At 39.7% G+C, this 26,964-nt stretch overlaps 1 protein-coding gene across 4 annotated transcripts; it reads right to left on the reverse strand.

The window, feature by feature from the left end:
* Positions 1-762: 762 nt before the first annotated feature.
* LOC135983221 (hypoxia-inducible factor 1-alpha-like) lies at positions 763-25,138 on the reverse strand. Of its 4 annotated transcripts, XM_065593788.1 has the most exons (13): positions 24,995-25,138; positions 19,373-19,563; positions 18,176-18,321; positions 17,993-18,077; positions 13,526-13,638; positions 12,114-12,316; positions 10,112-10,218; positions 9,605-9,752; positions 8,254-8,465; positions 7,784-8,064; positions 6,798-6,920; positions 6,092-6,489; positions 763-5,234 (listed from the first exon to the last, which is right to left on the reverse strand). In XM_065593788.1, exons 2-13 carry the CDS (start codon positions 19,419-19,421, stop codon positions 5,039-5,041), a joined length of 2,061 nt encoding a protein of 686 aa, XP_065449860.1. In that variant the 5' UTR covers positions 19,422-19,563; positions 24,995-25,138; the 3' UTR covers positions 763-5,038. The 4 variants fall into 4 exon arrangements, with proteins under 4 accessions (XP_065449860.1, XP_065449863.1, XP_065449861.1 ...); XM_065593791.1 differs by lacking the exons at positions 13,526-13,638; positions 19,373-19,563; positions 24,995-25,138 and having other exon boundaries at positions 18,176-18,212; XM_065593789.1 differs by lacking the exons at positions 13,526-13,638; positions 18,176-18,321; positions 19,373-19,563; positions 24,995-25,138 and adding an exon at positions 17,816-17,884 and having other exon boundaries at positions 17,993-18,062.
* Positions 25,139-26,964: the final 1,826 nt, after the last annotated feature.

Consider the following 26,964-nt stretch of genomic DNA (forward strand, 5'->3'; position numbering starts at 1 on the left):
CTACCTCTCCATGTGGATTTAACACCTGGGAGCTGCACGGAGGGACCGCTGAGGGTAAGAGGGGATGGTGTGCGGGGGGGGGACCTTTAATTTGTCGTCCCCCCCAAGCAGGCACCAGTCATCTCTGGCAGAAGCCCCTAGCCCCACCCCCACCCCGCTGCAGGGCAGAAGCCCCTCCCCCCAGTCTGGTAGGTGGAGAATGGGTAGTGGGCTAACTGTAAAAGAGTCGCATGCGGCTCACGAGTCACGGTTTGGCCAACCCTGACTTAGACACTAGAAAATTTAATCTTTTAAAGCACAACCTTTGAGTTACCCGTGCAAAAAACGTGTTAAAAAGAGTAATTTTTCAAATACATGGACAGAAAGAAGTTGCCTTTAAGCAGAGACAAAATCAGTAATAGAAATTTTAGCTAAAAGGAGAAATTGAGAAAATTATAAACGTGAGAAAAAGGGGATGAGAGGCACTGTATAAATGGAAGCCTTAACAGAACCTTAATTATAGCCGCTGGCTTACATTGCAATACACGAAGCTAGCATCGATCATTTGCTATTTTGTCAGTGGTGACATCTGTTGAAATGGCCTAAATGGGAAAAATATGGCAGCCATAGCAACAATATGTAAAACAAAGGCAGCAAGGATCATTAGAACACTGATGGAGAACAATAATTCCTAAAAGGCTACCAGGAAAAAACCAAACAAACATGCCTGCGAATGCAAAGAGTAAAGAGAATGAAAATACGTTAGAATGTTTTATTTAAAAAAAAAAAAAAAAAAAGACGCTAAGGAGAATAAAAACAAGAGTCTCTAAATTACATAACAAAAAGCTGCAGGAGCTTTCCAGAAGAACTGGATGTACAAGTTTTCCCCAGCCTTCTGGGAGACAAGAGGTCAGATAGCCAGTAGACACAATGTAAGCAGTCATTCCAAAGCCAGGAGATGATGTAGGGATAATTCGCTATTTGGAAGAAAACACGCTTGTACTCTAGAGCATGCTAGCCTACATCTACGAAGCAAAACAGAAAACAAAACCAATAAACCCTGGCAGCAAGTCTTAGAGCCCGCGTCAACTCACTCAGGCTTGCAGGGCTTGTGCGGTGGGGCTAAAAACGAAAGTGCAGGCATTCGGGCTCAGGCTCTGAAACCCAGCCAAACAGGGAGAGGATCTTGGAGCCCAGGCGCCAACCAGAGCCCAAATGTCTATACTGCTATTTTTAGTCCTGCAATACAAGCACAAGTCAGTTGACCTACGCTTTAAGACTTGCTCCCATGGGTTTTTTTTTGCTACGTAGACATATTCTAAGACCACACTTACATTACAGAACATCAAAGAATCAGAAAAAAAGTCTCGAGACGCATACCACTGTAGAGAATTAACTTGTGTGAAGTTTTTTTTAAAAATGGGATTTTATTTGACAAGTGACATAGGCAATAAGAGATCTCTCTAAATCTATTTATATTTGTAGGATTTATACATCCTTCCAAATCCGTGCTGCTCCTGTTCCAGCTCTTTGCACCGTCTCTGATTTTGAGGGACATGGAGGTAAAGTTTGAAATAGCAATGACACACATTGACAGATGCAGAGACAGATGCATCATGGATGTGAATGCCTGGCTGCGAAGATGGTGTTGCCAGGAGGGCTTTGGCTTCCTAGACCACGGGATGCTATTCGAGGAAGGACTGCTAGGCAGAGATGGCGTTCACCTTTCGAGGAGAGGAAAGACCCTATTCGGACACAGACTGGCTAACCTAGTGAGGAGGGCTTTAAACTAGGTTCGACGGGGACAGGTGAGCAAAGCCCACAGGTAAGTGGGGAACATGGAGACCGGGGAGATGGGTCGGAAACGAGAGGGAGTGTGGGCTATATTGGCAGAGAGAAAGGAGAGTCAGGACAAAACTGGGAGGAAAGATCAAACCAGTATCTTAGATGCCTATATACAAATGCGAGAAGTATGGGGAATAAGCAGGAAGAACTGGAAGTGCTAATAAATAAATACAACTATGACATTGTTGGCATCACTGAAACTTGGTGGGATAATACACATGATTGGAATGTTGGTGTGGATGGGTACAGCTTGCTCAGGAAGGATAGACAGGGGAAAAAGGGAGGAGGTGTTGCCTTATATATTAAAAATGTACACACTTGGACTGAGGTAGAGATGGACATAGGAGATGGAAGTGTTGAGAGTCTCTGGGTTAGGCTAAAAGGGGCAAAAAACAAGGGAGATGTCATGCTAGGAGTCTACTACAGGCCACCTAACCAGGTGGAAGAGGTGGATGAGGCTTTTTTCAAGCAACTAACAAAATCATCCAAAGCCCAAGATTTGGTGGTGATGGGGGACTTCAACTATCCGGATATATGTTGGGAAAATAACACAGCGGGGCACAGACTATCCAACAAATTCTTGGACTGCATTGGAGACAACTTTTTATTTCAGAAGGTTGAAAAAGCTACTAGGGGGGAAGCTGTTCTAGACTTGATTTTAACAAATAGGGAGGAACTCGTTGAGAATGTGAAAGTAGAAGGCAGCCTGGGTGAAAGTGATCATGAAATCATAGAGTTTGCAATTCTAAGGAAGGGTAGAAGGGAGAACAGCAAAATAGAGACAATGGATTTCAGGAAGGCAGATTTTGGTAAGCTCAGAGAGCTGATAGGTAAGGTCCCATGGGAATCAAGACTGAGGGGAAAAACAACTGAGGAGAGTTGGCAGTTTTTCAAAGGGACACTATTAAGGGCCCAAAAGCAAGCTATTCCGCTGGTTAGGAAAGATAGAAAATGTGGCAAAAGACCACCTTGGCTTAACCACGAGATCTTGCACGATCTAAAAAATAAAAAGGTGTCATATAAAAAATGGAAACTAGGACAGATTACAAAGGATGAATATAGGCAAACAACACAGGAATGCAGGGGCAAGATTAGAAAGGCAAAGGCACAAAATGAGCTCAAACTAGCTACGGGAATAAAAGGAAACAAGAAGACTTTTTATCAATACATTAGAAGCAAGAGGAAGACCAAAGACAGGGTAGGCCCACTGCTTAGTGAAGAGGGAGAAACAGTAACAGGAAACTTGGAAATGGCGGAGATGCTTAATGACTTCTTTGTTTCGGTCTTCACCGAGAAGTCTGAAGGAATGCCTAACATAGTGAATACTAATGGGAAGGGGGTAGGTTTAGCGGATAAAATAAAAAAAGAACAAGTTAAAAATCACTTAGAAAAGTTAGATGCCTGCAAGTCACCCGGGCCTGATGAAATGCATCCTAGAATACTCAAGGAGCTAATAGAGGAGGTATCTGAGCCTCTAGCTATTATCTTTGGAAAGTCATGGGAGACGGGAGAGATTCCAGAAGACTGGAAAAGGGCAAATATAGTGCCCATCTACAAAAAGGGAAATAAAAACAACCCAGGAAACTACAGACCAGTTAGTTTAACTTCTGTGCCAGGGAAGATAATGGAGCAAGTAATTAAGGAAATCATCTGCAAACACTTGGAAGGTGGTAAGGTGATAGGGAACAGTCAGCATGGATTTGTGAAGAACAAATCATGTCAAACCAATCTGATAGCTTTCTTTGATAGGATAACGAGCCTTGTGGATAAGGGTGAAGCGGTGGATGTGGTATACCTAGACTTTAGTAAGGCATTTTATACGGTCTCGCATGATATTCTTATCGATAAACTAGGCAAATACAATTTAGATGGGGCTACTATGAGGTGGGTGCATAACTGGCTGGATAACCGTACTCAGAGAGTTGTTATTAATGGTTCCCAATCCTGCTGGAAAGGCGTAAAGAGTGGGGTACCGCAGGGGTCTGTTTTGGGACCGGCTCTGTTCAATATCTTCATCAACGACTTAGATATTGGCATAGAAAGTACGCTTATTAAGTTCGCGGATGATACCAAACTGGGAGGGATTGCAACTACTTTGGAGGACAGGGTCATAATTCAAAATGATCTGGACAAATTGGAGAAATGGTCTGAGTTAAACAGGATGAAGTTTAACAAAGACAAATGCAAAGTGCTCCACTTAGGAAGGAAAAATCAATTTCACACATACAGAATGGGAAAAGACTGTCTAGGAAGGAGTACGGCAGAAAGGGATCTAGGGGTTATAGTGGACCACAAGCTAAATATGAGTCAACAGTGTGATGCTGTTGCAAAAAAAGCAAACATGATTCTGGGATGTATTAACAGGTGTGTTGTGAGCAAGACACGAGAAATCATTCTTCCGCTCTACTCTGCTCTGGTTAGGCCTCAGCTGGAGTATTGTGTCCAGTTCTGGGCGCCGCATTTTAAAAAAGATGTGAAGAAATTGGAAAGGGTCCAAAGAAGAGCAACAAGAATGATTAAAGGTCTTGAGAACATGACCTATGAAGGAAGGCTGAAAGAATTGGGTTTGTTTAGTTTGGAAAAGAGAAGACTGAGAGGGGACATGATAGCAGTTTTCAGGTATCTAAAAGGGTGTCATAAGGAGGAGGGAGAGAACTTGTTCACCTTAGCCTCTAAGGATAGAACCAGAAACAATGGGTTTAAACTGCAGCAAGGGAGGTCTAGGTTGGACATTAGGAAAAAGTTCCTAACTGTCAGGGTGGTTAAACACCGGAACAAATTGCCTAGGGAGGTTGTGGAATCTCCGTCTCTGGAGATATTTAAGAGTAGGTTAGATAAATGTCTATCAGGGATGGTCTAGACAGTATTTGGTCCTGCCATGCGGGCAGGGGACTGGACTCGATGACCTCTCGAGGTCCCTTCCAGTCCTATAATCTATGAATCTATGAAACACTGTTAGCAGGTGAACATTGTTTTTAGTCTCATGTTCTTACAATGCCTTATTTTCTACTTAAACACATTCCAAGAGACTGTTTCACAAATGAAAAGTTTATCTTCTATCTAACTGAGACATCTGTCTGGGTGCAGAGGGTAGTTTAAAACTATTTTGACAGTGGGAAAGAATTGAAATCAGGGGTTTTGCATCCAGGAAGACATAGGATGTTATTAACTTAAATGATTACTTTGGTCACAGGATTTTGCTGTATTGCACTAGCTAAAGTCGAGATTCTGTATCAATGGTAATCTTACTGTTTCCAGAATTAACAACTACTTTTAAAAGAAAAATAATACCAAAACTTACAATTCCCACTGCTTGAAAAAGTGAGCCATCATAGTCCATCTTTCGCTTTCTCTGAGAGTTATGCAAAGCTAGCATCTTTGGATTCAGTTCTTCATCCATTGCAGCAGATCTAAGAAAAATGGGTTCAGTCCGTTAAAGTTCCTACTATCCTCCAGCTAGTCTTTTATAAGCACTTTGTAAAATAAATATTTCACAGTGACAGTCAGTTATTTATGTGTCCTAATTTTTTATGTGAGTGATTCACAGTTTCAATGTATGATTAGAAAGAATTCTAGCTTTAAATCTTGTTAAGTCAACTACTTTTGATCTTAACATGGAAAACTGGCTGTCCTTTAAAAAGTTCCTCTCGACAGAAAAACAGAGAAAGCTTAAGTATGTCATTCTCCTGTCCCTCCTTTGAGAGTGGGCATGAGGACAGCAGTTAAAATATCCATTTTGCATGTCCGTGCACAGGGAAAGCTACTTTGTTTTATCAAATGGATTGAAATTCTGATTTGGTGACACTGTATGTCATGATAAAAATCTGTTATGGATGCCCATAATCCATATTATGGAAGTACAACTTATTTTAAGCATAACATCTAAGCTTAAGGCAGTCTCTGCATCACATCAGAAACTGGGCAAGAAATTACTTATGCATACCCTCTTTCAGATGGCCTACTGGACTGTTTTGTTTGCACAACTCAGTATGAAGAGGAGCAGAACAAAAAATAGGAACAAGAATGGTTCAATTGTTTGTTTTCTATACAAAGACTTGATGTAAATACAAATGCAAAAAAGGTTCTGGGAAATCAACTCCAGTTGCTGTCGAAGTGCACTAAACTTAAAATCTTCTTTTAAAGCATAAAGGGATCAAAGACGACAGCAGATAATAAAGCTCTACTGTACAGGCTAGAGAAATATATTACAGGTCTAATTTCTTCAAGATTAATGGGTAACAGGATTTCAGCTTCATTTTTAAAATACCTTTTACTCAAAGTGACTGTTAACAAATTGGGTGTTCCTGGATAAGATTTCTCCATCTGGTCCAATGTTCCTTTTCCAACCCTGATTGGAGATGCAGTTCGACTTCGATTTGCACCATATGGTGATGCTGGAGCGCTGTTGGTTTCATTGATTATGAGGACAGGAGACTGAGAAACAATGAGAGTCTTAATGTCATCCATGCATTCTGTTTTCACTGGTGTTACTTCCTCAGGGGCAGTAGACAGTGCGTGGGTTTGCTGAAATATGGTATTGGTGGCCACACTCTGAGAGCTGGCGCAACCACTCTCCAGTGAAGGCGGCTGATCAAAGGATCGTAACTGGAAGTCATCATCCATTGGGATGTAAGGAGCTAACATCTCCAAGTCTAAATCAGTTTCCTGAAAGAATAATAAAATGGGTAAATAAAGTTTCTAGTGTATCTGTGTAATACCCAAGAATGCCTTAATGATCTGTAAATAGTCTGCCACTTCCTCTCTCCCCAAACCTCTGGAATAGTGCTTTGTGAGCACCATTTTTTTAGATCTCAAAAACTATTTAGAAACCAGCTACCAACTCTTCTTTAGTTTTCAGAAATACTGCTCCTGTATTTAACACATTAATTTTAACATTCGATAAAATAAGCATACTAATACTGCACTCTAGGATAGGCTTAAGATGACACGCAAGTTTAACTTAATGTACATACCTGAGTAGAGAATGGATTTTTCGCTTCTGTGTCTATTGCAAAGAGTTTTTCCACTAATTCCAGCTTAAACTCATTAGCCATATCATTATCCACGTCAAAGCAATAGTCATTGGGACTACGGGGCTGTCAAGACAATTCAATTCAGTTTTAAGTACAAATTTTCAATTGGTTCAACATTGTGTTATTCTGCATTGTGTCAAGAAACAAATGCAGCAAGGGTGGTTTAGGTTGGACATTAGGAAAAACTTCCTAACTGTCAGGGTGATTAAGCACTGGAATAAATTGCCTAGGGAGGTTGTGGAATCTCCATCACTGGAGATTTTTAAGAACATGTTAGACAAACACCGGTCAGGAATGGTCTAGATAATACTGAGTCCTGCCTTGAGTGCAGGGGACTGGACTAGATGACCTCTCGAGGTCCCTTCCAGTCCTATGATTCTATAGCTTCACTCTTAAAAAAAAAAAAAAAACATACAACGTGCGACCAAACTATAATTGCAAAAATTTAATGAAAACTCAATGGGACTGGATAGTATTTGCATTCATCTAAATATGCCCAGAGTTTTCACTATCGTCAGTTTTAATAGATTGCCACAGTTTGGGGATGTGGGACAGGTATAAAAGCATCAGAAGTTTATACACTGATTTGCTGTAACTCACTCATTAATTGCAATAAGCAGATCTCTGAAGCCTAAATTCCTTAAAAGATGTACTCAAAGCAGTTACATATTCACATGCACTTTTAATCTCTAATTTAAAAAAAAACAGAAAATATAGCTTTCAAACTGAAAGGTAAAGTAATCTTTTATTGACAGGTTATGCTGTAAATATAATTTAACATTACATGGCCACAATTTAGAAATACAATCAAAATAATACGCAAATACTCTAAAAACTCTGTTCACACCACTTTGTCTAGAGATATTTACTCAAAAGCCTACTTCACATTTATTTTGATGACTGTCTTCCCAAATTGTATGACTGACCTCAGGTGAACTTTGGTTAGTGCTTGCATCAGAAGGGCTGGCTGGCTGGCCTTGCCTCTGGTGGCTGGAAAATGCAAGTTCTAGTGGCTCTGTGTTTGGCTCCAGTTTTGATACAACTTCTCTATTGAGTGCAGGGTCAGCATTGCTACGAAGTGGCTTTGTAATTTCAGAGGCAGGAAGTGGGGACATAGCCAAATTTATATTCTTCAATTTCTCACTGGATGAGGGGAGCATTACATCATTATACAAAGGAACTTCATCATACTGTTGCTCATCAGACTCTATAAAAATTAAAAAAAACCATCAACCTAAGTAAAAACGCGGAGTGTGTCTATGGACCTCATTAAATAACAGCAGCTGAAATATTTTTTTGTTAGGCAAGTGGTATTGGCAAGTTATTTTCTAATGTTTATTTTAACATGCACTAATATTATTAATTAATAGGGTCTCTGACTTAAACACAAACCCACCATTACTGCTGAAATCTAAAGAGATAATCGTGTCTCCAGGAGCTGGTGCGAGCAAAGTTAAAGCATCTGGTTCCTTTTTAAGTTTTTCAAAGAGGCTGTTAGTATCTTCTAGGTCAGCCTTGCTGAATATTTTCATATCAGGAGACTCCACTGGTTTCAGCACGCACTCAGTTTGTGCAAGGGAAAGAAATAACTCCTTCTGTACAATTTCACTGTCAAAAACAAAAAACGATTATTCTTTAAAGAGCAGCTAGCAACTCGTAGGAAGTTTAGAAACAATTCTATTTTATTTCTCTTTGCTCATGTTATATGCATTTTCATTAATACAGGAGTTTTTAAAATTCTGCTATTGCCCATTCATCCCTCAAATTCAATCTTCTCAGCAACCATTTGCGATAGTATAAAAGGATAACTTCACGTAAGTAATTAGGACAGCTGTGCTTTATGAAAATGTCAGTAATAAACAGATTAAAAAAAATACCAAACACGGAGATAGAAATCTTGTAACCATTTTTTTTACAACACTTATATGCGGTCTTAATGATTATTACAGATTCATTCACAATTTTGAAGAAATTCAAAAGATTTCCAAAAACAGCAAGTTGCAGTCAATCTTAGCAATGCAGTTATTTTACCAGTGAAAAGTTAAAAGTTTTGAGTCAACAAAAAGTCACACTGATGAAGAAACGGGAGGAAAGATTATATTTTAACTACTGCTTTGTGACAGAGTTAAAACACCACTGAAAAATTCCAGACAAAGGTATATTGAACTCCAGACAAAGGTCCAGATCTCGAGTTACATCTATCTAGCCCAGGGGAGGGCAAACTATGGTCTGCGGCCCGGATCCAGCCTGTCAGGGCTTTCAATCCAGTCCGTGGGGTTGCCAGCCCGTGCACAGCAGGGCTAAGGCAGGCTCCCCTGCCTGCCCTGGCCCGCACCTCCCGGAAGCGGCCGACACCATGTCCTTGCCTTAACCCTGCTGCCACCCTGGAGCTGCTCGAGGTAATGGCGCCGGGCCAGAGCCCGCATCCTAACCCCCTACCCTGAGCCCCCTCCTGCACTCCGCACCCCCTGCCGCACCCCTCCTGCAGAGTCCATCCTCATTCTACATTCAGATTTCCCCATTGACATCAATGGGAGTTCTAGGTATACATTAAAGAGTAACTCTACTTCCCAGTTTATTGCTCCCTTAACCCTGTATCTGGCAATTTTCTAGGCAATTGCAAAGCATTGCTTATAAAGGAGATGGTAAGTGCCAGAACCTATCTAACTTGAAGTCAGATCCTTTGGGCTTTGGCTTAATCTATAATAAAGAAACATGCAAAAAGTGTTTAACTACTCACAGCTTACCTCAAGACGTAATTTACGCACACTATGCACTGTGGTTGGGAATTCTTAGTGCTGTATATAACAGTTGCTTGAGTTTCAACCCAGACATATCCACCATGCTTAGCAAGCATTCTATACTGTCCTGTAGTCACTTGCCCTTTAGTGAACACTAAAGCAGAAAGGTCAACTTTAGAATAATGAAGTGGCTTTTTATAGCTAAAGCAAAAATATACATTAATCACTTCAGATCCACACTTGCTATTAAAAACATTCAAATAATTCCCTTCCTACCCCCACCCCCACCCTCACCCTCCTTATCTTATCTAAAGGATTCATAGATTCTAGGACTGGAAGGGACCGAGAGGTCATCGAGTCCAGTCCCCTGCCCTCATGGCAGGACCAAATACTGTCTAGACCATCCCTGATAGACATTTATCTAACCTACTCTTAAATATCTCCAGAGATGGAGATTCCACAGCCTCCCTAGGACTTAAGTTACAGAGAGTTATAGTCTGTCTTTCTACTTACTATCATGATGAGTTTTGGTCAGATGATCAGAGTCCAGAGCATGATAGTATTCATAGATGGAGTGACCCAAGAGTTCTTCTGGCTCATATCCCATCAGCTCTGTAATTCTTTAAATTGAAAAGAAAAAAGAAAAAAAGTTAAGTGAAAGCAGAAATAGAGAAGTAGATAAGAACATAAGAATGGCCCTACTGGGTCAGACCAATGGTACATTTAAGCCCAGTATCCCATCTTCCAACAGTGGCCAGTACCAGTGCTTCAGAGAGAATGAAGAGAATAGAGTAATTATTGAGTGATCCATACAGTCGTCCAGTCCCAGCTTATGGCTGTCAGAGGTGTAGGGTCACCAAGAGCATGGTTCTGCATCCCTGATCACTTGGCTAACAATCATTTATTTTGATGATTAGATGAATAAATTTAATGTAGATGTTAATGGCTCTAAAGATGCAATCTCTTCCAAACCAGAAACTCCCAGATGAATACATTGCTAGCAACAGTGGTGCATGTAAAATGACAGTTTTCCTTTCAAGCAGGGTTAAACTGAGGAAAAAACTTTCAGAGTAGCAGCCGTGTTAGTCTGTATCCACAAAAAGAACAGGAGTACGTATCCACAAAAAGAACAGGAGTACTTGTGGCACCTTAGAGACTAACAAATTTATTAGAGCATAAGCTTTCATGGGCTACTGCCCACTTCTTTGGTAGCCCACGAAAGCTTATGCTCTAATAAATTTGTTAGTCTCTAAGGTGCCACAAGTACTCCTGTTCTTTTTGAGGAAAACTTGTCTCTTCTGATGTTCGCCTATCTCAAAGATCTCATAGTCCTATTCCACTAGTATTTCGAGGCACAGTTTTACTACCAGCTGGAATGTTCATAACCCTCCACTTTTGGTTATTCAAATCTAATCTCAGGTCTTTATACATCCATTTTTTTCTTATTAAATACAGGACACTGGTGTACAAGATGTAGTATGCAATTTGTGCTAATACTATATTCACCCACCTTGTCTCTCCAATGCTATATTCAGAAGTTAAATCAAACATAGATAAGACATTATACCTGCTTCAGCACTATTTTATTCTGTAATTGTTTTAATTCTGTAATTGTTTAAGAGGAATGAGAATCTGAAATTTCAGCAATCCTAACTTTTACAAGTGAAAGTCTTTTTGGATTTAAATCCAATAACCACTAGATGGCAGCGTTGTACACAGAACAAAAAAGAGCACTCAGTTTAACTGCCTATATCAAAAGAAACCAGAGAAACAACACACAGAAATGGCACTGATCTCACTAAATTGGCTGAATCAGTGCCATTTCTGCATGCAGACCAGTTCTGAGAAAACACTTGCACTAACATGCAATATTTGCTTGAATCTAACAGCAATCTGATGAAGCGACAGTTTAAGTTAGAAGACGCAATCTCCGACCACTGCTTATTCTATCAATAAGTAGCATGCACTGCTATTGATTTGAGTTTTAAATAAAATGTTGTAAAGTTACTTATTCCATATTCTGAACTTGACAAGTTACGTTTGCAATATGAACCTGTTAGATAAAAGCATTTTGCTCAGAAGTGGTCAACTGTACACATGCAAGAAAGGTTTATAAAGAAATATAAAACACTGAAATTAGCAGCATCCCAGAGGTGGCTGCACTTCACTGATGAGTAAAAGGGTATCTAATTTTTAAAGTGCCTTTGGATCCTTCTGGATGAAAGGTGCTACTCTGCCAATTCAAATTGTTCCGTAAGTGATGACTCCATACAGGAATTATTTCCTTAATGTAGTAAACTTTTCAGGTTTAAAAAAAAAACAAAAAACAAAACAAAACTTGCTTTTTACATAAAATATATTGACCAATTAAAAAAATGACAAGCTAGTAAAACCTGAAGTATCACATATGAACTCAGTTTTATAGATGGATAAAAGTTAAGAAGTAAAACTACCCACAAATATAAAAACTACAATAATACATTGAATGTTTGTCAGAGCTTATACTTGGCTTTACCTTTCATCACAATACGAAAATTTCATATCCAGGCTGTGGCGACTGAGGAATGTCTTGCTGTCCAAAGGGACTTCAATGTTTGATGGATGAGGGATAGGTACACAAATCAACACCAAGCATGTCATGGGAGGCTTTTTATATCCACAAAGAGTCTGATTATTGCAGGCATCATACACACGAACATGCCCTGTACAGTGAAGTACCTACAGGGGAAAAAAAAAAAAGTATTTAAAAACTAAGTTCTGTATTGGAAAAGGAGATTGACATTACAACGGTTATAATTTCAGAAGTGGGCAATGGCTTTCCTCTCTCCCTAGGTGAACTACTGGTGTCAGTACTCAAAATGCAATAGCAGCATTCAAGCATATGTGACATCTGCTACAGTTACGTAAATAAAGTTTCCTCCCCACTTACACTATGCACATTAAAAATGTTAAGTTGGCTACCAACTTTTTTTCCCCTTTTTGGTGCTCATTGAATTTATACTAAAGTTAATTGATTCATCTTTGAAAATTGCCTCTACAGCCAACACATGAATGCAATCACTCATCAGTGGCACTGTGCATTAGCAGATGGTGTTTGATTGCTTATGTTTCAAATTGAAACACAGACAAAAGACACAGCTTATATTTCTGTTTGAAACAGAGATGGAAGACAAAGCTGTATTTTGCATTCTTTGTGGGGATGAAGGTGGAAGGAGAGAGTTCCATCATACTCCAAATATTCCTAAAATACAAAAGCCTGGCAATCACTTTCTGCCTCCCTGTGAGTCTGAAGTCAGAACTGTTTGTATAACTGGGGATTTGATCATGAATATGTGACAAACTGAAAGCCACAGAAACTTTCTAAACAGAGTGCAGTCACTGGATATATAAAAGTGACCATATTTTATCTGGGAAATAAGATGAATCCATTTTAAGAGACTCAAATTAGCTATATTGTATTCCAGTTATGGTGTGGGGGAGAACCAGCAAAAGAGGAATAATAATGCTAGCCTCCTTCACAAAGTTAACCACTTTAAAGTCAATCAGAATCAGTCATCATCATGATGTAATCCTACTTAATTTTATGCAAGAGCAGGAAGCTTCACACAAATATTTTAATAATTATTAGTGACTCCTGACTTAAGTTGAAAGGTCAGTATTAAAAAGGTTCTCTTATTTTGAAATTTAATTTTCAGTTACATCCTAGATGTGTTCTAAGTTGCAGTGCAGCATATTTAAGAACTTACAGTCACAAGAGTGCACTGTAGGTTTTACCAAATCAGCAAGAAATTGGAGAATGCCACATTGCACTGCTGCAAGCTAATTATTTTATACTTTGTTCCAAACGTGGATACTTGCACCCAATGAGATCTGAAAAGCAAAGGTTCTAGTCATATCAATATTCATGTATACCCCATGGTTGATTACCTTCCATGTTGCAGACTTTATATTTACTGTCCTTCCCCTGCTGGTCAGTGTACACTTCATTCTGAGGAAAAAGCTACGCTCTGTATTCTGTTCTTTGCCCTTTTTCACAGGACCTAATAAAAAATATTAAGTGAAATGTGAGTATTTCATCACCTTCACAAGCTTCAAATAAGTGCAGCAAAACTAGCTATGTGACTAGAATAAAGGACACACAAAAGTAGAGACGAAATGGTTATTTTTATGTGAATGATGCATGCTGGGAGGCCTGACCTCATTTTGGATATGAGGAGTTTTCAGGTAAGTTTTTCCTCTGAGATGGGCAAAAGAAATTGCAGTGCTGGTCTTGCAAAAACAGCAAGGATAGGTTCAAGGTCCCATTTATAGTAATCCCCCTGATTTCAAGGTGGGGGCAGATGGAGAGAGAGAGAGACTGAGAATTAATGTGTATTGTTTCTCCTCCCTCCACCCTCCCCCCAATCTCTATTTTAAACTCACAGGAAATTAGTCTGAACCCTCTTCACACCCATGGTCGGTGGAAGAAAAAAAAAGAAAAAAGAAAGATATATTGCACCAATTTTGGCCTATCTTTAGGTTTTCTGTATTTAAAAAAAAAACAAAAAAAAAAACCACTACACCTCTACCCCGATATAACACGAATTTGGATAGAACACGGTAAAGCAGCGCTCCGGGGGGCGGGGCTGCGCACTCTGATGGATCAAAGCAAGTTCGATATAACACGGTAAGATTTTTTGGCTCCCGAGGACAGCGTTATATTGAGGTAGAGGTGTATTTAAATTCAGGATTAATAATCTGCATGATTTACGGAGAGTAACATGCTGCTGCACAGAGGTCTCCAAGGCTGGCACTGAAGCGGACGCCTAGCCACTCAGGGCGGGATTGCTGTTGAAGGAGCATCACGACTCCTTAATAATGGGTACTTTGCTCTGTTGTAATCCTGAGCAGCCTTTATTAAAGCCCATCTCTATACCATCTGGAACGCTACAAGGGATTTTACAGAAATTAGGGAACCATGGCCCCTTGCTTCAAAGAGTTTATAGTGTAAAGTAGAGAAACACAGAACATGAAGATAGGCAAAGGATTGGGGGGAGGAGAAATAGGGTGAGAGAACTGTTGAAAGATTAACAGCTCTATTACACATCCCACCCCCAAAATTATTTCATTATAGCACCATGCTCATGACAGCAGGAGTTAAGATTGTGGTCAAGTCCATGTTACAGATTCATGAACGTGTCTAAATATGAACTTAGAATTATACAATAAGTATTAACCAAGTTTTGAAACACACCTTCGACTCCCTTGAAGTCAATGGAGAAATCTTAGTGCAACCTAATATTAATGGATGCCATTTTAGGTTACTGTACAAATCATCTAATTGTAGTGCACCTGGATTCATTAACAACAAACCTCTGAAGACCAATCTTTTCTTTAAAGCGTTGTGTTAAAAATGAGAAGTCAGAATTTCAGAGAGGGCTATTTCAACAGGAACAAACTGCTCAGACTGGGCAGAGAAGGTCCAAACTATGGTGACCAGATGTCCTGATTTTATAGGGGCAGTCCCGATATTTGGGGCTGTGTCTTATATAGGCGCCTATTACCCCCTCACCCCATCCCAATTTTTCACACTTCCTGTCTGGTCACCCTAGTGCAAATTGACTTCATCAACATAAGCATAAACAGCTTAGTGTGTTTGTGAGTGGAAACACAGATGGACAGATAAGGTTTGGGGATGGTGGAGGAGGGTTAGTTTGCAGGAATGCATTCATAATGAGTTCATGCCACCAATTCGACCTGGTACAATTTGGAAGCTTACAGAATACAGGCTCATTCTAGCATACGTTACAGGTATGCAATAGTTTGTTCATACTCTAAAGACAACACAGTTACTATGATAGTCACAGGAAGAAAAATTGATAGAATGCACATGTTCAGAGGATCACAGCAACAACATATAAACTCAAAGTTTTTAAACAGCACACAGTTTCTGGGTGCATGAACTAGGCAGAGCATATTCAGAAATCTACAATTTACGATATCACAATACAGACGCTCCCTGACTTCCGGAATGGAATGCCTTGCGTAAGTCAAATTTTGCGTAAGTCGGGGATGTATACCCGACACTTACGCCCCCCCTCCCCGCCAAAACCCAAACAAACAAAAAAAACCCACCGCTTATGGGACTTACGGGACTTCTTCCGTAAGTGCGGGTTTGCGTAACCCGGGGAGCGTCTGTATTACCATCATTATTACTTTCTGAATAATCTGTTTAAACAGCTTAATGTGTGGTTCTACTCCGAGAAGCAGCTGTTTAAAGATGGCACATTTACTGGTTCTTGCTGACTTAGATCTGTGCAAGTATTATATAAAAAGTTGTCAATTTAAAAACAATTCTGAAAACACAAACTGGGATCTGAAACTAAACTGTGCTGTGATTGTCCAGCATTATTAATAAATGTTTCTGCTAGCCAAATGTTAGCTTCAGTTACCCCTGTACAATCACACACAGAAATATTTAGCACCAAGACTGTAAATGGGTTAATAATTCTGTTATATGTGAGCCAGAACAGAACCTAGGTTATTCAAAGCCATGCTAGCCTTGTAGGGATAACAAATCAAGACACACTTTTGTTATTGAAGTCAGGAAATAGAACTCAATTATATACAGAAAAGACCTTTTGAGTGAGGGAGTAGGGAAGCCATGTTGAAAACTGACTAATTCAGACATGCCAGAACGGGTCTACATTATATCTACTTATTATGAAACTGCAGTCTTTAAAAATAATTTATCTTTGCAACAGATCCATTTATATCCCGCTGTATTGAATATGGCATCTGTTCAATACACTTAATTGCTTCAAGTACAAAGATTCAGTTTAGCACTAGATGCATGGACCAGCGATGATGGCAGGAAGATTTAGAAAATTCAGTATTAACATTAAAAGGGCCTGTTTTTCCTTTTACACTGGCTTTGAACTAGTCTTCTCCACTGACTTCAGAGTCACTCCTGATTTACCTTGGCGTGAGAAAACAGAATCAAGTCCTACGCATTTTGATGACGTGTAGGAATTTATAATCATCCTCTGTTTAATCATTCCAGGGACTCAGAGTAGGTCTACAATGCAGCTGGAGGTATAATTTCCAGCTCAGATAGATGTATCTGTGCTAGCTTTGATCAAACCAGCGCACTAAAAATAGCAGTGCAGGTGGCAGTCAAGGTTAGTGACCTGCGTACAATCCTGTCCAAGACCCTAGGGAAGTATTCAGATAGCTAGCCCACACTCACAGCTACGCTGCTCTTTTTAGTGTGCTAGCTCGATCAAAGTTAGCACAGGTATGTCTATCCAAGTTGGAAATTACACCCCATCTGCAATGTAAACTTACCCTCCGTGACATTCTCCCTGGAAATAAGCACAGTGGCTTTGCTTGGCTGCCACATACCCAATATTTGAACTTTTTCCCTATTTGCTGCAGTGGAAATATAGTAGTTCAATCGCATAGTCTACACTGAGCCTGCAAATGGCTGATGAGTAACAGGATTGTGGAAGTTTTAATTTTCTCTAGTGCAGTTGGAGAAAATGGGATTAGTGTGTTCCATTCTAGTACAGAGGGAAAAAAAAAACCTATCAAATATATTGTGTGTCAAAAAGACAGTAACTTCAGAATAAAGAACTGCAGTGAAGCAACCGCATAGTCAGAGACCAGTATTAGCTGAAGATTCAATTTAATTTAAATACTTTTGGTTATTCCAAAATTCATGCCAAAGCAAGAGGCAAGATCTAAATCATCTGAAATTTATAAAGCTGCTGCATGATTCTTTTCTATACCTTTTCTGAGAACTGCAACCTTAATAGAACTTCTTCCAGCATCCTGTGGAAAGATTTGCCCTGCACACACACTCCAAGACCCAGTACAGAAAAATACAGATTTATTATCTTCAAATTCTTCTACATCAACCAATTAAGATGTTCTTTATACTCATCCTACCTCTAAATGTTTCTTATCTTTCAGGCATTTTCATTCCTTCCATCTTCAATAATTTTATTTGAGACAATATATATATATTTTTTAAGCACTACTGAGTAACTCGCATCTCTCAGAACATCCATCCCCCGAAGCAGCGTGAGATCTCGGGAGAATTTCAGCTCTTTCTGACACCTCTTACTATAGTGTCCCAACTAGATTTGTTGCAAGCTCTGAGAAGTGACGTGTAGCAAGTAGTTCTCTCTACTGACTCCTTTTTTCCCCTTCACGGTTATTTTATTCTTTAAATACCTTTGGTGCCTGTTCTAAAGAAGCCATAGAAGTCTCAGTAACCAGGTAACTGTGGATTCGGGCTTTTTCCTATTCAAGTAAATGAGGTAAACAATATCAAAACTGATAATATCAGCATCTGATTATACAACAGATAGGAACCATCTGTCATTAAATTAAAGAGTAGCCTCTTCTTACCATTTCTGTGCGTCAGCATTTCTCTCAGCTCTTCATGATCACATGGGTGGGTAAAATCGAACACACTGTGCCCAGTCAGCTCAAACTGTAGAAGTAAAAGAGTGTGAGTCTAGCTCTGAGTAGTCAAGAATGTACAATAGGCACAACATTGAAATTGCATTTAAAGGTGTGTCAATATTTCACCTGAGTGAGCCCCATACACTTGTTCACATTTTCAGACATGTAAATCATGTCACCATCCTCGGAAAGAACCATGACAAATCCATCAAGGGCTTTTAAGTAAAAGCAATTCATCTCCTTCTCCATTTTGGCTTCTGTCTCCAGGTCACCTAGAAGAACCCATATTTTTATTGTTTTTTAGACTAACCTCACATCATTCACACTTAATTGCCTGATGCCTGAAGTCATCCCACACATTAATAGCTAGTTTGACAGGTTGCTCACCAAAGACAGCACAATTTATTTCTGGGATACTTAGGTGGAGAAATGGTTGTCCTGATTAAGCATCTCACTTAAAAACATGAGCTTTCAAAGAGTGTCCGATAAAAAATTAGTAATACCACATACTATGTTCAAAAATGCCAAAATAAAAGCAATGGTAGCTGCATTTTACCTTTATCTGATCTTTTTTCTTTTAAACTTTAACAACTTCTAGATGAAGTGACAAAAGTTTGTGTCATTTGTATTTAACATCTTGGTAAATGCCACTTATTTACCTGGCACTGACTAGATGTGTCCTCCATTACGCAGAGTTTAAACTACTATTGTCTCACTTACGCAGCTGTCACTCCCCATCGCTACCACTAGGATAGTGCTGTTTCCTGGAACATGTATTACTGAGGGATATCTTAAGTGGAGCACAACACATAATGGTTTTCAGTGGTTTCATTTAAACAGGGATACTCTAATTTAGCAAACCTAATCTTACATCTACCAACTACATATCAGGTGCTGTGAGCTATCTTGGGTATGATCTACCTTCCTTCTCGCAAGGGAAGTAGGCAGAGTGGAGATGGTGTCAAGTTTTATGCCCAGAAAGTCCAGAGCCTGGTGTGTGTGTGCGTGAGGGGTCACAGCTGAGATTTAAAATAAATAAATAAAATAGATAAATAAATAATAATGGTACTGGTCTTTTTAGAATAAGTATGAAAAAAATGGAGTGTACATTACAGTTTCGGCCCCCCTCAGCCTGGCTGTATTTATTTTTACTCTCAAGGCCCCACAGTAAAAGGTAAAGTTCTAGTTTTACCAGTGTCTTCACTGATAGCCTCCCTCCATTGGGATATTTTTAACCAATGTAAAAGGGATGGGGCGAGTTCAGATCACTCATACCCCTTTCCTGGTCTCTGTTGGTAAGCCACAATAAGTTGATTCACTTACTTGCATCTAACAGCTTTCTCATGCGCAAGTAGCTGATAGTCAGCCTCATAATGGAGGCCTTGTCAAGGTGTGCACTGACAGTATGAGGAAGAGGCAGCTGGTGAGCAAGTTCATAGAAGACCTCAGATTCCTTGCTTCTTCGGCATCTGGCTGCATCTCTAGACTTCTCCTTTCTGCGATCTGAACTAATCCTGTATGAATAAAATTTTAGATGATTAACATACATTGGAGGCAACGTTATCACAGCAAGACAAACCAATTCCTTCCGCCTTTATATCTAAGCTACTTGCTAGCTGGTATATTTGTTATGACATATCTGAGTCTTTGTAGAAAGATTTAAAATATTCCATGTAAGGGCAGATACTATTCCATATCTGCACATGCATCTCTGACTTCCGGCACAGAAAATCCTCATAGACAAGAATAAACAAAAACGGATTATTAAAACCAAAATCCAGTTTAGACAATATGGATTGACAATACACACTGCAGCTTCAATGGAAAGATTCTGGGCATTTCTGAATGTGACTGTTGCAAGATTAAACTGGCAAATGCAAAAAAAGATTTATAAACAAAGTTTGTTTAAAAAATAATTTGTCTAGAAGTAGCATGCACTATTCTTCTGAGAATATCAAATTACTGTGCTAGTGAAGTTTCACTACATTCAGTCATCAGCTTAATTTTAACATAGCAAAAAAGAGAGCGCCTGTTCTTTCACCTAAAGCACTCCCCTCTCCCCCTTTTCTCTATCATGATGGACAACACTGCTGCCCTACCTGTCAGAGTTTATAATCTTGGCTTTATAGTGGACTCAGTGTTTTTACCCATCTCTCCAGACCTTGTCTAAATCTTGCAGCTTCTTCCTCAATATATGCAAGACATGACCTTTTCTACTCACACTGCTGAACTCTTGTCCAAGCCCTGATCAGCTCATGCCTCGATTATCGTGAACTCCTCTTCTCTGGCCTCAATGCCTCCAAACTTGCCCTATCCTTCAAGTTCAGTCAGAATACAGCTGCTAAAGATATTTTTGGTTTGTTGCTCTGACTACATCACACAAACACTCTTTTTAATCCCCTCCATTAGTCCCTCGTCTTCTAATGCATCGGACACAAACTTCCTGTCCCTACTTACAAAGCGCTTCACAATTTAGCCCATCCCTTCCTATTTGACTTATTATCACAAGGTGGGCTCTGCCAAAGATGTCAGCCTCATTGCCTAATCCTTCTTTTCCTCCATCAAACACATCTATACTCTCTCCTAGACTGGTCTTTACAACTTGGATAAGCTCCCAGTTACAATCTGTAAAGCTACTACCTCCAAGTCTTTCCTCAAAGCTCACCTCTGCTGGAATGCACACAGTAAGTTATAATCAGATAATGACTGGGCAGGTGGTAAGCTGAGACTGTGACAGATGGACAACATTCTGAACAAACCTTATGGAATTGGGGTTAATACCTTTGGGGTACATTGTATTAAAATGCAGTTACACCTCTACCTCGATAGAACGCTGTCCTTGGGAGCCAAAAAAAAATCTTACTGCGTTATAGGTGAAACCGCGTTACATTGAACTTGCTTTGATCCACCAAAGTGCACAGCCCCGCCCGCCCGGAGCACTGCTTTACCGCGTTATATCCAAATTCGTGTTATATCGGGTGGCGTTATATCGAGGTAGCGGTGTATATATGTATGTGTTATTGTGGCAGTATGTACCTTCCCTAGGAGGGAAGGAGGGAGACTAATGCACTTCCCTCCATTATCAACCATTTAAAGCTACCCCCTGGAGAAATAAGCATATACTAGTTAAAGTGTATTCTCCAGGGACTAACAGAAAAAGAAAGGGTTTTTGAATAAATAACCTGATTTTAAACTGGCCCAAGGCCTTCTTCAGCGAACAGACAGGACCCCAGTCCTTAGGGTAGGGTAGGAAAGACTGGGCCTACTGGGTACTTGTTCTGAGCTGCAGGGGTGATGAACTCGTAACCACAAGGAATCAGCCTGGGTGGGGAGGAGGAGGATTGCTCCTGCCAGAACCTATGTTAGAGTGAACTCTGTTAAGCTTATTAGTATGTATGTAAATTCTTTTTCTGTTTTTAGTACGTTTTCTCTGTAATGCTTTTTACCTTAAAAATAAAGTAGGCTTGCATAAGAAGTGCTGTGCGGTGCCTTATTACTGGAGCAATTAAAAACACGTTAACTGTCTCTGAAGAGAAAGCAAGCAGGTGTCCTTGGACAACTTATCTATGCCAGGAATAAACACAGTAAAGGCAGGAAACTGTGCAGTCTGGAAATACCCGAGGCAGAAAGTTCTCTATACAAGAGGCAATAGCTGAGGGGCTAGAAGTCTGAGAGTTCCCTTGCTGTACACTGAACGGAAATATAGATGCAGTTGCCCTGAACAGCTACATACAGTGGCAGCAGGTATGGGATCTGTAACAATGTGAATTGCTAAGTGCCAAAAGCAGTAAAACTACTGTAGAAGAAAAAACGGAGAAAAAAAAGCATTGATAGTCTCTTTGGGAAAAGGAATAGCGAAAAGAGATAAGGGAAAATGAACAGCTAAAGAGTTATGAAGAGAAAGGGAGATTAGCCCTGAAGAAAGAACGAAATCACAGTTGATTTGCTATGTTCTAATGACCAGTTGAGACATGATGATCTTTGTTGCTGCTGATAGAGGGACCAGCAGATGGGGAGGAATCTTGGAGCCAATACCCTAGAGAGAAACAGGGAAGAGTCCAACTTTTTAGAGTGCTTACTGGTGTCCTCCGGCACCTCCTTAGGAGGGTGGTCTTGTCCTGTCTTTTAGTTATGGGCCTCTGTGTCTAATCAATACTCCAAGATGTACTAGGCACTGAGATGGTTGAAGAGGACTTCAAAATTTACTATGAAACCATCTGTTGCGACATTTGGACCCAAGAACAGGTTCCGAACAGAATGTTGTCCAGGAAAAGGTACACCTGTACACTCTTCATCCTGAGAAAAGTTACCAAGACGACAAGGACTTCTGTGAACACTCAAGGAGTGGATGACAGTCCAAAAAACAGCATGCTATATTGAAAATGATCGGTCCCATGAGTTAATTGCAAAAATCAGTTGTGCATTGGTGAACCAGCATATTAAGACAGGCATTCTTCAAAGTAACTGATGGAAAGTAAGCCCCCTAGCAGATCACCACCACTATTGACTTCAATGTCTCCATCTTGTCTCTTTGTGAACTTGTTCAAGCGTTTTAAGTCCAGCATCACTCAGTCCTTCCTGGATCTCTTAGACCAGAAACAAAAGTGAGCCATGGCTGGAGAAACATCTCGACCTTGAGAACTCTTATCGCGCCAATTCACAAAAGATGATCTATAGCCTTATGCACAGTTCACCTCTTCTCTGCTATCCTCAACTCCCCAGAAGGGAAAAAAGGACAAGTTTAAATCTTTGAAAATTCTTTGATATACCTCTGTCGAACCACATCCAGGACCCATCTGTCAGATGTTGAGAGAAGCCAACTGCAATCGGAGAGCGTTTCTAGTGCTGGAATTTGCACTGAGGGAAGATCGGAAAGAGGAGAAGCCAGACTTAGACATGTTTCACCTGCTTTTGCTGTAGTCTCACCTTCATTACTTAGCCAGAGTAGCCATGAAAAGGATACTTAGACCTGTAATAAGACCAGCTTTTCCTTTCCCAGGTTTGGAACCAGGACGGTTCTGTAAGAACTTCTTTGATTTATCTGAGGACTGTCACCACTTAGTCCAATGGCTCCCCAAATAACCAACCTATTGAAAATTTCAAAGCTGCTAACATGGTTTTGGCCACCACTGTATCCTGTACTGAACCAGGCAAAGCTACGTAACAGCTGCATGGACATGTCCTTTTGTTTCTAACTGGATTGCGGGGTGAAAAAGGCTTCCATAACGCCGACTCACACCTTGTTTATCACTCTCTTAACTATGGAGGGCCAAGAGGCCTCTTACCACCTGCTTATTCCTCTATATCTGAGCTCATCCTCTCAGCCCTCCAGGGCTGGCTGTATGGGGCGTGGTCAACCCAAAACAAGCAGGATTTCATTAGTCCTGCAAATGTGGCATGGCTGACCTGCAGCATGAGCAGGGTCCTGTTAGTCTGGCAGTTGTGGCATGACTGAGCACAGCGTAAGTAGGGTCCAATCAGACCATGCATTTGGTGCCTTTTCTGCCAGCTTTTCTATTCCTCTGGTTAATTATGAGGTGCAAACAAACAAACAATCATGATTAGTTATTTACTGCTTATTCTTTTCTCCAGACATTTGGACAAACGGGGATTTAATGCATGATTTCAGGAACTAGAGTCATTCTATGAAATATCGTAAATCGTTTCCTGTAGTCAACTGTTTCCATTTCACCATTCTCAGACAAAACCACAATTGCCCTTTTAACTAATGGCTTGGATATATTGGTTCAGAACAGTAAAACTTGAATTTGTTTCAGCTCGAGAAGCTAGGCTCTTTGAACTTCCCTCCTCTAATTTCTGTTGCAGAATTTTTCAGTTGAAGTTAGATTCCTTCCGACTAGAAGGATGAAAAACTACTTCTCCTTTCATGTATTTATTGAGGAAGGCAGACCATTCTTTGTGTTCTTTTCCTTGTGAAAGTCAGGAAGGCAATATGGTCTGCTGTTTAAGAGAACATCTTCCTTCTATGGTCATTACATCAGGTTCCATTCTGCTGCACAATTTTTCTTTTTTGTTACCATCTTCAAATATGGCCTGAAGATTCCAAGTTCATACTAGTGCTTTTCTGTTTCAGCACAGCACGAGGCATTAAAATTTTTCCTAAGAGCTCCTACAGTCCTATTGTCGTAAAAAGGAAAAATTAGAAATTGTATCTTCAGCTACAAATTCACCACTGGGCAAGCTTATTTGCTTACTGAAAGAAACTGTGGAGAGAACAACAGATGAAGGATTGGTTACCTTTATGGGTCAAGTAAGCTAAAACATTGCACCTGTTCAGGCCAGAGGAAAAGTAATGTGCATTCTTGAGTATGTTTCCTTCACGTTCGTAGAGCAACAAGCATTCTTTTCGGTTTTGTATTTCTGCTGATAGAATGCAGAAGCAAACAGAAACCTAAAGCTGGTTGTGTATCATAACTCAGAGTAATGATTTTAATGGATGTCTTAAATTAATAATCTAACACTGAGATATGTATGTATAATATCTGAGTAAATGTCAACTGAGTTCCAAATGTAAACTATGAGCTACACAGACTCAAGAGCAGTTTACACAGTTAACCGCTGGGACCACTGCAATTTAACATTGGATTAACATATTACACAGGTTCCCACTGCCTCAAAATAAGATTTTTTTTTTTAAATTGGAGAGCTGGGTTTAAATAAGGTAAGTCTGTAGCAACAACTCATGTTTGCAAACTAGTATTTATCCCAGCATGTGCATTGTTCTTATTTACCACTACAAATGGAAGAAGTTATACATATCCTGTAAAAGTTAGGATGTGGCAGAATATTCTATTTGTTTTGCTCATTTGCCACGTAGTTTCATGCATCTAATTTTATAAATTAAGCAACACCTTGTTTTTCTATTCCATCGCAATTTAATGTTTTTACCTAAACAAATACAGCTGTACTAAACACATTCTGTACCTTACTTGTACTTTACACCCTTTGCCATAGACAGTAGGCTGGTTTACTGCTTCTTTTTGTTCTGGATAGTTTTTTTCTGGTTGAAGTACTGCTGCTGTCCCATCTCCTATCTTACCCACAGAGGGGGGGAAAAAAAAATAATCAGCCAGAAAAGATCACCCTTTATCTTAGCCTTTTCCACAATGCTTTTAGCAGCTACAGACTTGTTTCACCAGCCCACTGAGGAATTTGGCTGTCTCCATCTCTGGGAGCTCCTAACTCATGCGAAAACTGGGTAACAATTATTTTCCTCCTTCTTCTCAATGTCTATTCTTGACTACACAGTTTGACTTTATTCCCAATTTCTGCAGCATTATACAGTATCACCCCCAAAGTGCTTGTGCAAGGAGACTTCACCCTGTTTCCCTATCAGGAGGATATCATCAGTCTGGTGATCAACTAGCCAACAGAGTCATAGATGTCAATGCCAAAAAAGGACCATTCTGTTCATATCATCTGATCTCTGTCATAACACAATCCACGGAGTAATTCCTACACCTACACCAAACTTCTGCTTGAAGTACATACAGCCTGTCTTTTAGAAAAACACTGAATCTCAGAGATAAAGACTTCAAGTGATGGAGAATCCACTACATCCATAATTAAATTAATCAGCCTTTACATAAAGCTACATGCAAAAGGAAACTGGCTAGGCCCTTGCCTACACACAAAAGTGGCACTGGTTTAACAAAACGGTTTCAAATGATTTGCTTAAAACCGTGAAAAGTCTGCATAGGCAGACTTAAATCTGGCTTATATTTAACTTAAATCAATTCCTTACAGACTTAAGCTAAACCAATAAGCCAGGTGCAAACCGATTTTAGTCAAACCTGTGCAACTAGACATGGCCTAGAACTGCCAAGGCCAAATCCACCTGCCACAAAAGCCCACTGTGGAGAGCTTGACTCAAATTCCCCTTCTGCCCCTTGACTCAGACACCCCACACCCACATAACCTGCACCTATATTTTAAAAGATATTGCCAAAACAGTAACCCACAGGACTACTATCCAATAAAAACATTTTGTTTACTCTTATCTAATCTAAAGGATCTGGGCGTAGGAAGAAAAGATTTACCACAAAACATTTAGAAATGTAATGGAAAAGTCCTCTCCCACTTAGTTGCGCATATATCTATCTCCTTGTGACATTTAATTTCCTGCCCTATCTGAAAATCCGAGGGGGAAGGGGAAAGAGACCATTACTATTAATGTAACATCTTACGAGGCTAGATATACTAATTATTTTGGACTTTTAAGCAAAAAGACACATAACTTTTGTATCACTACATGCCATTTTGTCATTCCCCAATAACTAGGTTTAACCCCAGCCACCTCACAGGAAGTTTTCAGTACAATTAGGTTTCCAAGAATCCATAGGCTGCCCTCAGATTCTAGTTCTAAATCACCGATGCACATCATGATCTCTAACTGAAGAAATAAAATAATCCAGGCAACAATAAAACTTGATATTTAATTATAACTAGGGCTGTCGATTAATCGCAGTTAACTCGCGCAATTAACTAAAAAAAAAAAAACCCAATCACGATTAATAGCATTATTAAACAATAAAATACCAATTGAAGTTTATTAAATATTTTGGATGTTTTTCTACATTTTCAAATATACTGATTTCAATTACAACACAGAATACGAAGTGTAGAGTGCTCACTTTATATTATTTTTTATTACAAATATTTTCACTGTAAAAATGATAAAAATAGTATTTTTCAATTCACCTCATACAAGTACTGTAGGCAATCTCTTTATCGTGAAAGTGTAACTTACAAATGTAGATTTTTTGTTTGTTTACACAATTGCACTCAAAAACAAAACAATGTAAAACTTTAGAACCTACAAGTCCACTCAGTCCTACTTCTTGTTCAGCCAATTGCTCAAACAAAGTTTGTTTACATTTACGGGAGATAATGCT

Source organism: Chrysemys picta, chromosome 4, assembly GCF_011386835.1.
Source record: "Chrysemys picta bellii isolate R12L10 chromosome 4, ASM1138683v2, whole genome shotgun sequence".
NCBI lineage: Eukaryota > Metazoa > Chordata > Testudines > Emydidae > Chrysemys > Chrysemys picta.